The sequence below is a fragment of the Wyeomyia smithii genome, chromosome 3 (genome assembly GCF_029784165.1).
Source record: "Wyeomyia smithii strain HCP4-BCI-WySm-NY-G18 chromosome 3, ASM2978416v1, whole genome shotgun sequence".
NCBI classification, from domain to species: domain Eukaryota; kingdom Metazoa; phylum Arthropoda; class Insecta; order Diptera; family Culicidae; genus Wyeomyia; species Wyeomyia smithii.
Window position 1 is genome coordinate 272,421,945 of NC_073696.1, and position 16,936 is coordinate 272,438,880.

Here is a 16,936-nt window from a genome sequence, read left to right on the forward strand (position 1 = left end):
TGTGCTTTAGCAAGACAGGACATCAGTGCATACTGCAAACTTTATTCAAGGCTAGGATAGAGATATTTTAACGGATTGTCTGGATGAAAATTATTGGTCTTTTTTGTCTGGTGCCACGCGATGTCGAAGCTTGCTAATTGAAAGATCTCCAACTTGGAACAGTTTGAAGCAGTTATCCAAAAAATCTGGGAGGAAGAATCTGTGAAATCTGTGCTTGCTGCCTGTTAAAGTTTCGAGAAGCGTTTGAAGGTGGCGAAGCTAACTAGGCGAGTGGTATATGTTGTAGATGTTCAGTAAAAAAGGAAAGGTCTTATTCAGGAAATGAATTTTAGATTTAAGGAATAAATAAAGCCATGAATATAACAAATGAAATAAACTAAAAAATATGATGGTAGAAACTAAAAAAAAATATAGTCCAGCAGGTGGAACTCGAACCCACAATTTCTAATCTTCGTTCAGCTGCGTTTCCGTTACACCACCGCAGGACGTTGAAAACGTAGTTCTAGCTCACAGTTCAAACCTCCCAAAAAGTCGATTCTTTGGAGGAGACGACGCTTCGACGCTTCATACATTTCTTAGACATGCGGTATAAAAAAATCGATATCAGAAATTTCATGCTTTTTTATAGCTCAAAAAAGTGAAACTGACGGCTTTGAGATACGACTTCCGGAAGTCCGATTACAAAGGCTACGTTAGCCTTCCAGACCTTTACCAGAGACTTGTAATACATAAGTCCCCGTACGTGCGGATAATATAAAAACCGCCCGGGATCAAGTCTGTTTTTAGATTTATTTTATTAAACAAATTCTACTCGAACCTAACCTTTGCAAATCCCGGAGAAAAACAATCATTTTTTTCCGATTTTTATCTCTTTTTTTTTCTAGCTTTTCGAATTTTGGCTATAGGAAACTTTTTGTTACCTACTTATTTCGCTACCTTGCCTCCGGCGTCGTTTTTCCCACAGGAAACAAGATGTCTGGTATCAGCAGTTTATTCCGGCGAAGGAATATTGATAAAATATACTATTTTAGACTACTCAAAGAAGGCTGCTTCGAATGTTTGTCTGCCTGTGGGAATGGAATTTGTGACTATAACTGGTTCTGGGAAGGAGGCTGCTGAACCATTGAGCTGGCTAAACAAGTCCCCATACAATGATAGATAAAACCGCAAGCAGACGTCCAAACTGAGTTCCAAACTTGTGTAAAAATTTCAGTAATAGCAACTCATAACAAGATAGCGTTACCAGTGACGCCAACCTCGTACACCAGCAAGGAAAAAAATATTGTAGCAACAAGGTCACCATGCGGCGCTAGTGTACAAGTGATTTATAACGCAATTGTCATTGACAATTTACACGAAATTTTCGATCAATGTTGTTCTTGCTTGGACGTCTGTCTGTGATAAAACTTTTGATACCTCTCGCTAAAAGAAATTAGAAAAGTCGATTCAATTGGTACCCTATACTGTTTATACGATTACTGTTCTCGAATTGATCGTTGACTGAACGCAACGGTTTATTTAAACAGCACACGAGTTGCACGGTAAGCGGTATCTCTAATGATAGCAGTAAAACACTTGATCTTTTACGTTGTTCTCGTCTATTCTCTTTCTTCAATATCCTCCCGCACTTGTATCTCTACTACAACGCAACCCGCATTGAGGGTAAATGATGTGAGCGCACCAAACCCCTGAAAACGGAACAAAACGAAACGTTCTAGTTTCGTTTTGCTACTTGATAGTTAAAGGTTTAGGTTACTTTCTCTTCAATATTCTCAAAATTCACACCATTTCATCAAAAAGGAATTTCTGGCTACGCGTGCTGATGCTGACTATTGGGATCTTCATGGAGTTTCTTCTTCTGTCCACCAAGATGGTGCGGCTCAAAACAGCGTCTGATCTCTATGTTAGGAGCGGCTGATCAACGTCCTGGTGTCAGCGTGGGACTCTAATCAGAGCTGACACGATGGCCCTCCGGCGAGACAGGGGGTTGGGGAAGGCCCAACAAGTCGCCCCGAAAAACACCAAATGTTGCAAATATCGAAGAAGTTAATACGGATCGAAACAATCGGCACAGACCTAGGCGACGAAATAAGGACTACGATTGGAAACTCGGTACATGGAACTGCAGATCGTTAGACTTTCACGGCTGCGACAGGATCATATATGATGAACTGAATCCACGCAACTTCGAAATCGTAGCACTGCAGGAACTTTGCTGGTCGGGACAGAAGGTATGGAAAAGCGGACATCGAGAGACTACCTTTTATCAGAGCTGTGGCACTACCAACGAGCTTGAAACGGGCTTTATAGTGCTGGGTAGGATGAGCCAACGCGTGACCGGGTGGCAGCCGATCAGTGCGAGGATGTGTAAGTTGAGAATTAAGGGCCGGTTCTTCAACTACAGCATCATCAACGTGCACTGCCCACACGAAGGAAAAGCCGACGATGAGAAAGAAGCGTTTTATGCGCAGCTGGAGCAGATGTATGATAGCTGTCCGCAACGGGACGTTAAGATCGTCATCGGTGATATGAACGCTCAAATAGGACGGGAGGCAATGTACTAACCGGTGATAGGGCCGAATAGCCTGCACGCCGCATCAAATGATAACGGCCAACGATGTGTGAACTTTGCAGCCTCCCGCGGTATGGTAGTCAGAAGTACCTCCTTCCCCCGCAAAGACATCCACAAAGCCACCTGGAGATCACCTGACTTACAAGTGGAGAACCAAATCGACCACGTTCTAATCGATGATAAATTCTTCTCTGACGTCATCAACGTTCGCACCTACCGCAGTGCGAATATTGATTCGGACCATTACCTTGTTGCAGTATGCATGCGCTCAAAACTTTCGACGAAACACGCGTCAAAGTCGCCCACCGCGACCAAACATCGGGCAACTACGGGACGCCGAGGTTGCACGGGAGTACGCGCAGCAGCATTACCAACGGAAGAGCAGCTTGGCGCAGCTACTCATAAAGATGGCTGGAGGGACATTCGATCAGCCATAGGTAGTACTGCTGTAGCGGCGCTTGGTACTATGGCTCCGAACAGGAGAAACGACTGGTTTGACGACGAGTGCAAACAGTTAGTGGAAGAGAAGAATGCAGCACGAGCGAGAATGCTGCAACACCAACCGAGGGCGAACGTGGAGCGCTACCGACGCGCACGGAACAGGCAAAACTTGGTCTTACGGAAGAAGAAGCGCCAGCGATGTAGCAGAGGACGACGACGGAGTGGTAGTCAATCTCGGTGTACGCGCAGATGACGACAGAATCCCAGCCCCTGACCTCCAGGAGGTTAGAGAGGAGATCGGCCGGCTGAAAAACAATAAAGCCGCTGGAGCTGACCAACTCCCCAGCGAGCTGTTATAACACGGTGGTGAAACACTGGCTAAGGCGCTACACTGGGTTATTGCCAAGATTTGGGAGGAGGAGGTAGTACCGGAGGAGTGGATGGAGGGTACAGTGTGCCCCATCTACAAAAAAGGCGACAAGTTGGATTGCTGCAACTACCGCGCAATCACGTTGCTGAACGCCGCTTACAAGGTACTCTCTCAAATTCTGCGCCGTCGACTATCACCGTTTGCAAGGGAATTCGTGGGGCAATACCAAGCGGGATTTATGGGTGCCTGCGCCACCACGGACCAAATATTCGCGGTACGGCAGGTCCTACAGAAGTGCCGTGAGTATAACGTGCCCACACATCACTTGTTCATCGATTTTAAATCGGCATACGACACAACGGCTTTCACATTACGGCTTTCCGGATGAACTGACACGGTTGGTCAAGTCGACGATGGATCGGGTGATGTGCGTAGTTCGAGTTTCGGGGACACTCTCGAGTCCCTTCGAATCTCGAAGAGGGTTACGGCAAGGTGATGGATTATCGTGCATGCTATTCAACATCGCTTTGGAAGGTGTGATACGTAGGGCTGGTATCGACACGAGTGGCACGATTTTTAGAAGGTCTGTTCAGCTCTTTGGCTTCGCCGATGACATTGATATTGTAGCACGAACCCTTGAAAAGATGACGGAGTCGTACATCAGACTGAAGGCTGAAGCCGGACGAATTTGACTGGCCATAAACGCATCGAAGACCAAGTACATGAGAGGAAGAGGTTCCAGAGAAGACAGTGTCAACCTACCGCCACGAATTCATATTAGCGGTGATGAAATCGAAGCGGTAGACGAGTTTGTGTACCTGGGCTCACTGGTGACTGCTGACAACGACACCAGCAGAGAAATTCGTCGACGCCTTATAGCAGGTAATCGTGCCTACTTTGGACTCCGGAGGACACTCCGCTCGAATAAAACCCGCTGCCGCACGAAGTTAACCATCTACAAAACACTGATCAGACCGGTAGTCCTCTACGGCCACGAAACCTGGACTATGCTCGTGGAGGACCAACGCGCCCTTGGGGTTTTCGGACGAAAGGTGTTGCGTACCATCTGTGGTGGAGTGCAGATGGAAGATGGATCATGGCGGAGGCGGATGAACCACGAGTTGCATCAGCTGCTGGGAGAACCACTCATCGTTCAAACGGTGAAAATCGGGAGATTACGGTGGGCTGGGCATGTCGTTAGGATGTCGGACGACAACCCGGTGAAAATGGTTCTTGATAACAACCCGACTGGAACAAGGCGACGGGGCACGCAGCGAGCAAGGTGGCTCGATCAAGTGGAAGACCACCTGCGGGGCCTCCGCAGACGACATGGCTGGCGAGCTGCAGCCATGGACCGAGTTGAATGGAGACGACTTCTTCGAACAGCAAGGGACACTTCGGCCTGGAGCTGACTGGTAAGGTAAGTAAGAAGTGTCTTCTTCAATGTTGTCAGTTTTTTTTGTACTGGTATAGAGAATATCAGAGCAGACGGTGGGTGTCTACACATATCGTCTGTGCTAGGCATGCTCACATGTGGTTTCGGAGTGGTGAAAACCTAGAAACTCAGAGAAAACTGCTCTGCAGCGCTTAACCAGGCTTCTCAATGGATTTTTTCACCATAAAAGGCTAACGCGGGAGAATTTTCCAGTGGGATTTCAAAGTTTTGTTCATCTACGTTGCACTTGTTTGCGCTGAATCTTGGAAAAATATCAGGGAAATTATTGTTATATTTTGGGAAAAATCAGGGGAAAGTAATTTTGGATACCTTGTCGCCAAATCTTTCGCAGAATGTACCCCGTTTTGGTGCGGTGGGACGTAGTCCTACGTCAAAAACTGTTTTTGTGCAGACTACAGCGATCAAGGAATGTATTCGGCAGAATCCAGCCCATTCGGCAAGGAACAAACTTCTATAAAAGAAATTATACTATGGTACCGAACGTTCTCGGTAGTGGTTTTCTTTGTGAGGTAGACTTATGCAAAAACCGGCCGAAAACCACACCACGTTCGATACCCCTCATTCAGATAACACATGTTAGATTCAGAAATGCTTAATTAGTTCATTAATGCTCGAGCATAGCTTATTTTGTAAAATTATCTCCACGGCAAACGTTGCCGAGTTGCCTTGGTCAGTTTTGAAATTCTTTTCATGTGTAAATTTATGGTCCGGTATACAGAAAGTATTATACACGGTAAGAGTCGAAAACCCATTAATGGGTATTGTTGTACCCATTTTTTTCTGTCATATGCGGCTGTCAAAAGAATGGGTAAATTTAAAAATGTGAAATGGGTAAAATTGTACGCATTAGAGGGACATGTTCTTAGAAAAAAATGGGTCATTTGTTTACCCATTAATGGGTGAGAAAATACTTCAAGCATCGTTTTAGTTTGCTCTGTCGATTTGTTCGCACGCGTTATTTCTACGATCTGTTTTGTTTATTATTTGTCAACAATTGCCATGGGAGGACTATAAAAGAGATTCGATACTGCGTCGTTTAAGAAGTTGCAAGGTAAACAGTATGTTATAACAAGTATTGAACTTTACAATGTGAGATTTTTTTTTATATTAGGTCTAGAATGTTCACTATCCGTCTGGTATTGGCTTTGTTGCAGAGAATAGCAATTCTGACAATTGATGATAGCAGATAAAATACTCCTGTTTTCGTAAATAAGAATCATTTTTGCAAATAATTAAAAATAATTGATTTCACTTTCACTTCTTTTCATTTTTTTGAGTGATAATCACAAAGTTTCCGTTTATTTAATAATGGGTAAAATTTCACCCATTTCCTTGAGAAAATTCATTTCTCAAAATGAGTGATTTTGTACCCAGTTTTTGACGTTTAATCGGTTTACCCGTTAATAGGTAAATCGAGTTTACCCACTAAATGGGTTGGCTCACTTTTTGGCGAAATGGTTGAAAAAGGCGAGATGTGCAATTAAAGCCTGTATTACACTCTTTGATCAAGCGTAAAATATTTGGCACTTTTTGACAGATAAAAATTTAATTGTTTGTCACTCTCCAATTTTAACATGGGGCAAACACGGGCAAACAACAACCATGATGTCAAATAAACTTGACCATTATGTCAGAAGATCAAATATTTGACCATTAGACAAAGAGTGTACTACAGGCTTAAGACTCAAAAACACCGGGAAGCCAAATTGACTGGTTGAGTGGGCTTTAGATTGGATTTGATTAGAATGGTTTGGTCTGCAGCATGTTGACGTAGGACTACGCGTGAGGTGTGCATCAATGATGAGCTCTGTGTTGAACTGGGTTGAACAAGCTGTTTTGATCTGAGATGGTTTTTCGACAAACACTGCAGTATTATTTCTTTCTCACTCAAACCTGAAGTTTGAGTGATACTGAATAATTGTAATACATATGTGTTTAAATTACATTACCCAACAAACAATTCTGTTGAATAACGGCTTGTTCAGCAGAAGTTCAGCCGAAATGCGCCATAAAATTAGTCAATAAGCTGTAACCCAAAAAAAAAAAAAAATGCTTGCTGGGTAACATATTTTCAATTTTTTTTAAAACAGGTACCTACTAAAAACTTGTTTGTATAATTATAGATCGAATTGGTGGTCATTGCATTATACAAATTACAATAACGACACCAATGGTTTAATTTTGCGGTATCTCATTTTTATAAAATTTCATGTCAACCGGCATGTAATTCGCGCCGCGCTTGCACGGTTTTTCTTCTCTGAAAGCATGGGCGCAACTAAGGAAAATTTCTAGAGGGGGCTAGTTTTCATGTATGTCATTTTAAAAAAGAGAAAAAAGAGTTTGAATATGCTTTTTTAATGACGCTTAAAATAGTATCGTAAGAGCAAAAAAAATCACTTCTGGATAGAATCTCCGAAGATGTACTGAATATCTTGAACACATCGTCAACGCCAAGCTCTTTCAGCAACAATGATTCGATATTGAGGAGAGCTAGATTTGGTAAACGGCTGGGCAGTGCTTTTTAACAGTTCACCCGTACTATTTAGAATAAAATAGACCCCAGTGAGGTTCAAGGCATAATGCTCTATTCCTACCTCCACGTGGTACCGACTGGGATACGAGCAACCAAGAAAAAACCGGTGGGGTAGTTGTTCTCCTTAGAGAGGCTAGGGGCGGCTCCCCACAGGCTAGGGGCGGCTCAAACAGCGACTGATCCGGACCGGACGGTTGAACTATGAAATGCGGTGTCTCGCTAGCTACATCCATGGCGGCAGCTCCGCCGCGAGACTAGGCATCGCAGCCCTAGTAAGGCAGCATACTAAAATAAACATACTACGGAGAATCAAGAATTCAAAACGAACCGGAACAATCGGCAATGACCCAGCCGACGAAATAAGGACGACGATTAGAAGCTCAGTACATGTAACAGTAGATCGCTTAACGACCCGTCGACCGGATTCTGCTGGATCAGCTAGAACCCCGCCACTTCGACATCGTTGCGCTCCAGGAGCTTTGCCTGAAAGGAGAGAAGGTACGGTGGATTTGTGGCCGCAAGGCACAGTACCACGAAAGCGGCAGGCAATCAGCGACAGGTTGAGTTTGTTGAAAATTAAAGGCCGGTTCCACAACTACACTATTCCCAATGTGCACTGCCCTCACGAAGGAAGACCTGATGCAGGGAAAGAAGCGTTCTACGCACAGCTGGAGAAACTCTACGATAGCTGCTCGCGTAGAGATATCAAGATCATCGTTGGGGACATGAACGGAAGGATAGACTTATATAAGCCGGTTATCGGCCCGCACAGCCTGCTATGCACCAACTTCGCAGCTGCCCGCGGATTAGCAGTCCAAAGTCCCTTCTTACCTCGACCAACGTACATCAAAACAAATTGACCACGTTCTCAACGACGGCCCGTTCTCCTCAGACATTACAAACGTACGCACCAATCACGGTGATGATCGGACATGACCACTTCGATACAAAAAACTACAAAACCCTGATAACCGGTAGTCCTCTACGGAAGTCCTTTTGATATTTTCGAACAGAAGGTGCCTATCGGCGAACAGAAGGTGACTATCTACGGTGGAGCACAAGCGGACGACGGATAATGGCTACAGCGCATGAACCATGAGCTACAAGCGCTGCTTGGAGAGAACCCCATTGCACACCTGGCGAAAGACAACAGGTTGCGGTGGGCCGGTCACATCGTAAGAATGCCGGACGACAACCAAGTGAAATCACTTCTCTTTAGCAACCCTACCGGCACAAGAAACTAAGGGGCGCAGCGTGCATGATTGCTCGACCAGATTGAAAGAGACTTGCGAGTGATGAGACGTCTGGGGAACTGGTGAAACACAGCCCAAAACCGAGTAAACTGGCGACTTCTTGATACAGCATGAGTTACTAAAGCTCTCGTCTGACTGGTAAGGTGAGTAAGAGAGCAAGGGTTGATAATCGATCCTGGGTGCAGAACTAGTTCTTAGCCAATGAATGACGACATCTCAATTTGTGTTGATTTTGATGCTCTGATAATTAGTATGGAATGTATATATATTGAATACAATCATTCTCTGGGAAATTCTAGGGGGGGGCTAAACACTGAAGACCCCCCTAGCCCCCCCGTAGTTGCGCCAATGTCTGAAAGTAGTTTTTATATTTGCTTGTTTTGCCTAATTTTACTTGCTCCGTGTCAATGTTTTTATTGAATCTAGTTAATTAGCATTGGGCGATACGACGGAGAGTATCGATACTTCAGTATCGATACCCGAAGAACCAAGAGTATCGAGATACTCAAAATATCGGTCAAAAAGTATCGATACCAAAAGTATCGATACTATAGCTGAGATCATTTTTTGAATTTTTGATAAATACATTTACTCAGGGTGGCCACTTTACCGGAAAAGCGGGAAAAAGCCGGGAATTTTAAATCACCGGGAAAAAAATACGGGAAAACCGGGAAATTAGGCTTCACGCCGGGAAAATCATCCTCCTTCATGTCTGCCGCTTTATTTGTACAACAATTTCTGAGGAAATGTCAACATGAGACCCTGTTTTTTTTATGTTTACCTAACTGGCATGATTCTGTTTGGTTTGGTTTCAGTTAAAGTCGACAGCGGCTTCGCAGCAAGATCTGCGACAAATAAAATCAGGCTTGATCAGGTGGATTAATTTACTGTTCCGTAGCATATATTGTCAGATTTTAAAGAAGTCAAAAAGTTATCAGCGTCGCGGGAGGCGTATTGAAACTTCTTGTGAATAGTGTTCGACATCGCATCGGGGAGAATCCGGTCAAAAGTCAAATAGGACCGGAAACTTCGAGTCTCGATTTTATTTCGAACCGGACCGGAACGGAGCTACCCGATTTGTACTTCCCGATTTTTGGTATGATTTTAACCACAAGCAGCAAAAAGCAGCAAAAACAATTTTTTCATTCTGTGTTGGACCTTTTGACTACTTGATTTTGTTGGGGAAAAACGCCACCTTGAAGTGCTATTCGTTAAAGATTTCTCAGATTTTTTCTATATCAAAAACAAACAGTAGCTAAATTATTTTTTTTTTAAATTGTTTATTCAGAGTGTCAGTTGAATTTATTTTACGGACCATGACAAAATTTCTTATACATTACATTGACCCCAACTCGAAAATTTTAAAGTCCCAGGATCGAAGTTTTTCGAAAAAAAAAATTGTTTTGAAATAACAGATCTCAACGTTTCATGCATTTTGCAAAATGCATCTAGACAGTTTTATGTGCATTTTTTTCATTGGTCACTCTGAGGCTCTTCTTCCCAAAGTCCGCTTGAAGTTTTGCCTGAGGACATTTTTCTAGAAGACAAAAACTCTATGCCCCAACTCTTGAATTTATCCCACGCATTTCATTGGCATCCTGATACAGAAGCACTGCAAGCTCGAGAGAAGGTTGACAGAGAAAGATGCAGAAGGAAGCAAAAAAGCGCGAGAAGGCAAAGATTGTCAACGATTTGGAGATAAAGAGGGCGAAAATTGTGCAGCAGATCACCATGAAGGTACTTGCTAAAGTCGACAAACAGCTAAACACGATGAAGGAGGAATGTTTTTCATAGTTTTGTAACACTATTTTTGCAAGGCACAAATAAGCATGTGAAAATTGATTTTTTTCTCATATGTTTTAACAATAAAACACCGGGAAATTTCACTAAATATCATCGGGAAAACCGGGAAAAAACCGGGAAATTGAAAATTAAAATTGAGTGGTTCGCGGATTCAGTGATTCGCGAAAATACAGCAAAACTATTTGCTGAACAGAAAACAGTAAATGAATGGTTGCTGGAATCCAGCAAAAGAATTGATATGTCAAAAAATTTACGTCAAGCTGTCATTAGTAAAACGCGCCAAATCGCTGTGCAGCTGGTACGGGATCATCGCTAAGCTCCTGATAGCGAATATGGGACCATAGCTAAGTCCTTGTTGGGCTACATGAACTTAAAAGTTGAAATATAATCATACATCTCTAGTTCAACAGTAATTTGCCTATGATCCGATGAGCGGATGGAATCTGGTGCCTGACGGAAACATGGTTCCCTTGAATTAACTGGTTAACCAGCAAATTGATTTATGCTTTGCTGAATGAACAGCAAATTGTCATAGCTGACAACCAGCAAGTTGTATTTTGTTTTACCGAACATGCAGCAAACGACCTGTCACTTTTATGCAATTGAGCATTACTGAATAATTAGCAAATTTCATTTTGCTGAACAGATTGCTGGAAGCACAGCACACCAAAAATCAGCAAAATTTTGGTGGTTTCCAGCAATGAAAATTTGATGTGCCGACTTTTTGTTTTTAAGTTTAGTAAAGCGGGCAATGTATGTAGTTTCGCGGGAATGCGAAGATGAACGGGAATAGAAGGTGTGACTAGAATTAGAAAAAATTTTCCCTCGTCCAGACGGGACATAAGTCATTATACATAGTGTGCGTAAAGAGACCACTCTCTCAGTTGACAGAAATAAACTTCCACAGGGCAGTGTGTGCAGTTTCATCGCGGCGTGCTGAGATGCGGGAAAACAATAGTAGAGGGTGATTCGACATTGCATTGGTCTTAGGAAGAGTTACCCTTACCCAGTAGTTTAATTGGCCAAAACACCTTGCCGGAGACAACGGAGATTGCGGGTTCGTGTCCCGTCTGGACGAGGGAATTTTTTTCTAATTCTAGTCACACCTTCTATTCCCGTTCATCTTCGCATTCCCGCGAAACTACATACATTGCCCGCTTTACTAAACTTAAAATGTAAGTCAATATCACAAAAAATGAAATTAGTTCGTAAAGCGACTTTTTGTTGTTTTTCTGGTATCTATCCGCATTCTCTAGAGCAGCATGAATCAAATGACTTCACAAACAAATACATACAGGTAATGCAGAAATTCTGAGCTTTGGCAAACAAATGAATTAAACAACTTATATCTTCAAGATTTGTATTCACTGGCCCAATGGGCTGTGAAGCCTCCGTCTTATTTGTATAAATTATTGACACACTTCCATATTAATTGATGAGGAAGTTGATGACATAAAAAAGTTAGATATGTCAGCGAAAATAAGATAGTGAAGTCTACCGCTGAATTTTTTTAACTAAGAAATTTTGCAATTTTTTTTTTCACTTGTACTCTAACTTGTGTCGACGGAAAGCATGAGTTAGTTTCCGCTTGCAAATATTCGATCTGAACAGTATAACCAGAAAACTTATATTTGTTTTTAAAATACAGTCAAATTTCGCTCGTTGGACTATGTTTAGTTGGGCTACGTTTTAGTTGGGCTCCCGCTCGTTGGGTTATAGCCCAACTAAATCGAAACCAAACATCATTTCTGATAACGTTGAATTTCGTTTGAGGGGTTTGTGGATGCATTTTAACGCAGAAAGTAGAATTGATTGAAATAAAAACAAATGAAGCTGAGTATAAATGTGAACAAACAATATTTTAATCAATTGTCAGAGAAACAATATAAGTTTTGTGCCTTAATAATGCAACGTAGAGCTATGCCTATTTTTGAAAGTATTTGAGAACACGTTATTATTGAGCACTCCTTTTTGGCTTTAAATGTGTGGCTTAAGTAAAACAAATTTCGAATTTGGCCCTATGCTGCGTTTGGCTCAGATTTTGACAGTTCGTTTGGCTCACAAAATTCTCTCTATCTATTTCTCCATCTAAAGCCTGTAGTACACTCTTTGTCTAATGGTCAAATTTTCGACGTTCTGACATAATGGTCAAATTTATTTGACATCATGGTTGTTGTTTGCCCGTGTTTGCCTCATGTTAAAATTGGAGAGTGACAAATAATTATCTTCGACCAAATTTTTATCTGTCAAAAAGTGCCAAATATTTGACGCTTGGTCAAAGAGTGTAATACAGGCTTAAGTTTTGCTAGTGCCAATAGACTTGTGCGATACTTATGCTGACAGTGGCAGCTTTTCAGTGGTTCCAGTTCGTATCAACTAGCTGGCATCTCCATCCGATTTGCTTTGCTTTATCGCAGCCAACATCGCAGCGGTTCTACGATGTGTGGGCTCCACTGACGCTGACAGACAGCATAACATAGCGTATCAAAAGTGGCGGTGATCTCGTGTACACATTGAGATATTAGCCCTTGTAACATGTCAGCTAGCTGGTCCGTATGCATAAAAGAATATCGATACAAATGTCGCGGTTTTCAGTATCGATACGGTCGAGTATCGGACGCTTGTGTATCGATCCAAAAATCGAAATATCGTCTCAAAAGTATCGATATTTCCGATACCGATACAATATCGCCCATTGCTATAGTTAATTTCGTACCGCAGCTCGTGGTAAGCATGTTTTCAGTGAGTTTGCATAAATTTAATTGACGTAATTGATGTTAATTTAGAAATGTTTCGTAGAATAACTAACTAATGTGCAGGATAATTATCATTTTTAACTACTTAGCAAAGAGTCACACTTTGAGTGGCTTTCAAGTTGATTAGACAATATCTTCACAGGGCAATATCAGTTTTAATTGCATAGCAAAGAGTCAGAGTTTGAATGGCTTTTTAGCAGATTGGACAATATTTCAACATCAACAATGCACCGGGTACTCTCTTCCAATGTCAATATAGTACAATCTGTTCGCTCTCATCAGGCCGTAAAATTATAAATATTCTGTTTTGTTACGTTTGTGAGCTTTCGACCCGTGATAAGAGGCTCGGGTACAATTAAAACACAAATGCTGAAGTGTGGAACCCGTTTGTTATACAATATGCAATCATTCGTGTTTTACCTCCACTAGTGATCAGTTGTGTTTTTTCGGCGAATTGTGAAGCAGCGTAAAGAAGCGTAAAGAACATGAAGGACAATCTTACCGCTATTTTGTACGGAGTGGAAGATCTGCGTTTGGTGAGTTAAGCGTGTTTTCTCTATTAAACAGTGTTCTAAAGTATAATTTATTGAAATTAACAGGAGCAGCGTCCGATCCCAACTCCGAAGGATGACGGTAGATTTCAATACATTTCAACGTTATTATTTTGTTGATTAGACTTTAAAAATTTTCAGAGGTCCTGCTGGAAATGGACAGCGTCGGCATCTGCGGATCGGATGTGCATTATCTGGCTCACGGGCGCATTGGAGATTTTATTTTGCGCAAGCCAATGGTCATAGGGCACGAGGCATCAGGGATCGTGTCAAAAGTTGGTGCCAGAGTGAAACACTTGCAGGTCGGCGATCGAGTAGCTATCGAACCCGGCTACGGTTGTCGAGTGTGTGATTATTGTAAGGCAGGTCGCTATAATCTGTGCGACGAGATGATTTTCTGTGCCACGCCCCCTTATGATGGCAATTTGACCAGATATTTCGTACACCCTGCTGATTTTTGCTACAAGCTGCCGCCACATGTGACCATGGAGGAGGGTGCCTTATTAGAGCCACTGTCTGTTGGGGTTCATGCGTGTCGAAGAGCTCAGGTCGGACTGGGCTCAGAAGTGTTAATTCTCGGCGCGGGGCCGATTGGGTTGGTAACTCTAATCACGGCGAAATCAATGGGTGCCGGAAAAATTGTAATTACGGATCTGGTACAGAATCGGCTGGATGTCGCTAAGGAACTAGGAGCTGATGCGACACTTGTGATTGATAAAGGAGCCGATGAAAAGGAAGTCGTTAAGCAGATCCACGCGCTATTCGGTGGGGCACCGGACAAAACTATCGACTGCAGTGGAGCGGAGGCTACCTCGAGGTTGTCTATCTTGGCAACCCGATCGGGTGGGTGTGCTGTTATGGTCGGAATGGGCCCACCGGAGGTCAAGCTACCACTGGTGAATGCACTGGCACGAGAGGTCGACATCCGAGGCGTGTTTCGTTACTGCAATGAGTATGAAATATCTAAAGACAGGTGAAGTATACGTTAAGTAACTAATTTTATATTATTATTCAGCTATCCTGCGGCGCTAAGCCTAGTGGCGAGCGGAAAAATCAACGTAAAACGACTGATTACCCATCACTTTAATATTGAGGAGACACTGGATGCTTTCAACACATCTCGACATGGTCTCGGAGGGGCCATTAAGGTGATGATTCATGTTCAACCCAAAGATAAGAACAATGCAAAATAGATCTAGGGCCTGGAGTCAAATAATCTATTAAATAATGCGGCACTCTGGTATGAGCAGTTGTCAATGTTTAATCCTCTATTCCGCACAATGATTTGGGCCTTGAATTCAATTCCGCCCAAGTATGAATCTAATTTCACAAATCGGTGTTTTGATGCAGATTGATACTCGCTATTTAAATAGCATTGTTTGAATGAAGTTGATGTGTTTTTATTGTTTTTGCATGCAAATAAAAAATTGAAAGAAGTACTCATATTTTTAAAAATTTCCGAATCAGCTGCTCTTGATGGTTTTTAAGTATAGTGGATAACACTGATCGGCAAAAGCGAAACAAAAGGTTGCTCTAAAGCTTGAAATAGTTGCCCTGAAAAAGATTATAGCTTTTTAACGATTCCTGTGAACTTTGGAGCCCCTAAACACTTTACTGCATAATGTTTCCTCGATAAAATGAAATACCAAGCTACCTGAAAACATTTTCGTTTACCGTTATTCCGTAAAAAATACCGTAAAGAGACCGTAAATTTGTTTACCAGAAAAAAATCCATAAAACCGCAAATTTCCGAGTTCAGTTAACTGAAATACCGAATCTCGGAACTCTGGCATCATTTAACCGAGATCTTGTCGAACCAAAAAAACTCTTACCGAGATTCCGAAAAATAGAACTGTCAAAATAACGAAAGCTTCACTATCAGTTTTGTTCGTGTTTTGGTTCAGATGTGGAAGAAGTAGGTGTTGTGGTTAATTATCATTATGGAGAAATTTGTAATATTCAGACTAACCTAAAATATTGAGTGAGTATACACTGTTTTTTTTCTCAGATATTGTTGGTGTTTATTGCAAACAGTCGTCGTTCTTCTTCTTCCTTTTCTTCTTCATCTCTGTGTGGACTGTCAGCTGACAGCTCCGATAGAAGGGCAAAGTAGCAATGACTATAAAGCCCTGTGGTTCTTTTTTCATCGTGGGTTTTTACGTATGCGTTTGCGTTTTCCAATTTGTTAGCGTTGAGAATTCGAATCATCTCTAGTACAGCTTCTTATGAGCTTTTTCCTGAACTAAGGAAGCATGATAAAATCAAAGTGCAAAGGTTTTTTTTTTTTTAAGTTGACTTTAAATGTCCATCTTAATTTCATTTATAAATTGGCAAATATCACAAAAATAATCAAGGTTTTTGCTTTTGAACAATTCAAGTAAGGTTTGGAATTTGTTGTTGAATGAATATTTGGCTCGGATCATCTCAAATTTGCTGCAGTGTAACACTACGTGTTCACCGGTTTCTGGAATTTTGCAAACTTTGCAATTTTCGTCGTCTACGATTTTCATTTTGGCTTTCCAGTATTTTGACCAATCGTGTCCGGTAAGCAATCTATTCAGCAACCTGATCTGTAGATTGTTTAACGTTTTATTGAAAAACCAGGATTCTTTTTCGAAATTTGGTTGAAACTGGAAAAAAGTCCGACCTTTTGATTCTGAATACTCCCGATACCATTGATTTGTTTTAAGATTCATTTTACTTTTGAAAATTCGATAAGCATCATGTAGTAGGATACAGTTATGTATGGTTCTAGTTTCAACTAAGCCTTGTTTAGCTCATTTATCTGCTATTTCGTTTCCTGAAATATCAACAGGACTCGGTAACCATTGCAACGCGGTTTTCCATTTACAGGCTATTTCAACTATTTGTTTTATTAACCTAGGGATCTTTTTTTTCTCTAGACCAGCTTCAATGATCTGGCAGGCTGACTTCGAATCTGTATATATAATTGCATTTGAGGTTTGATTTTGATCTTTTAATTGTAATGCTACATCTATAGCGATTATTTCCGCTGTAGTGATACACGTTTCGTTATCCAGTTTGTATGCGTACCTTTGTCTGTTATATGCACTGAATATCCCTATACCACAACTTGTTGCATCTTTAGATGCGTCCGTAAAGATCGCTGGCCTATTTTTGTATTTACCGTATATTAATCCTAAAGCTACTTGTTTTAGTTTGATTGGATTGGTATTGTTT

At 41.8% G+C, this 16,936-nt stretch overlaps 1 protein-coding gene and 1 long non-coding RNA gene across 2 annotated transcripts; one reads left to right on the forward strand and one right to left on the reverse strand.

The window, feature by feature from the left end:
* Window positions 1-13,106: 13,106 nt before the first annotated feature.
* LOC129732382 (sorbitol dehydrogenase-like) lies at window positions 13,107-15,396 on the forward strand. Its single transcript, XM_055693224.1, has 5 exons — window positions 13,107-13,170; window positions 13,228-13,720; window positions 13,784-13,817; window positions 13,877-14,687; window positions 14,751-15,396. The coding sequence occupies exons 2-5, from the start codon at window positions 13,670-13,672 to the stop codon at window positions 14,926-14,928; spliced, it is 1,074 nt and encodes a 357-aa protein (XP_055549199.1). The 5' UTR covers window positions 13,107-13,170; window positions 13,228-13,669; the 3' UTR covers window positions 14,929-15,396.
* LOC129732384 (uncharacterized) lies at window positions 14,972-15,791 on the reverse strand. The gene is made up of 2 exons (XR_008729248.1): window positions 15,456-15,791; window positions 14,972-15,389 (listed from the first exon to the last, which is right to left on the reverse strand). It is a non-coding gene; the product is annotated as an uncharacterized LOC129732384 (long non-coding RNA).
* Between the last annotated feature and the right edge of the window lie 1,145 nt (window positions 15,792-16,936).

Bases quoted from the DNA above. Each gene is read 5' to 3' on its own strand.
- LOC129732382 (XM_055693224.1), top strand. From the start codon at position 13,670: ATGAAGGACAATCTTACCGCTATTTTGTACGGAGTGGAAGATCTGCGT. The intron at 13,721-13,783 runs GTGAGTTAAGCG...TGAAATTAACAG, and splicing joins GAGTGGAAGATCTGCGTTTG to GAGCAGCGTCCGATCCCAAC. The intron at 14,688-14,750 runs GTATGAAATATC...ATTATTATTCAG, and splicing joins GTGTTTCGTTACTGCAATGA to CTATCCTGCGGCGCTAAGCC.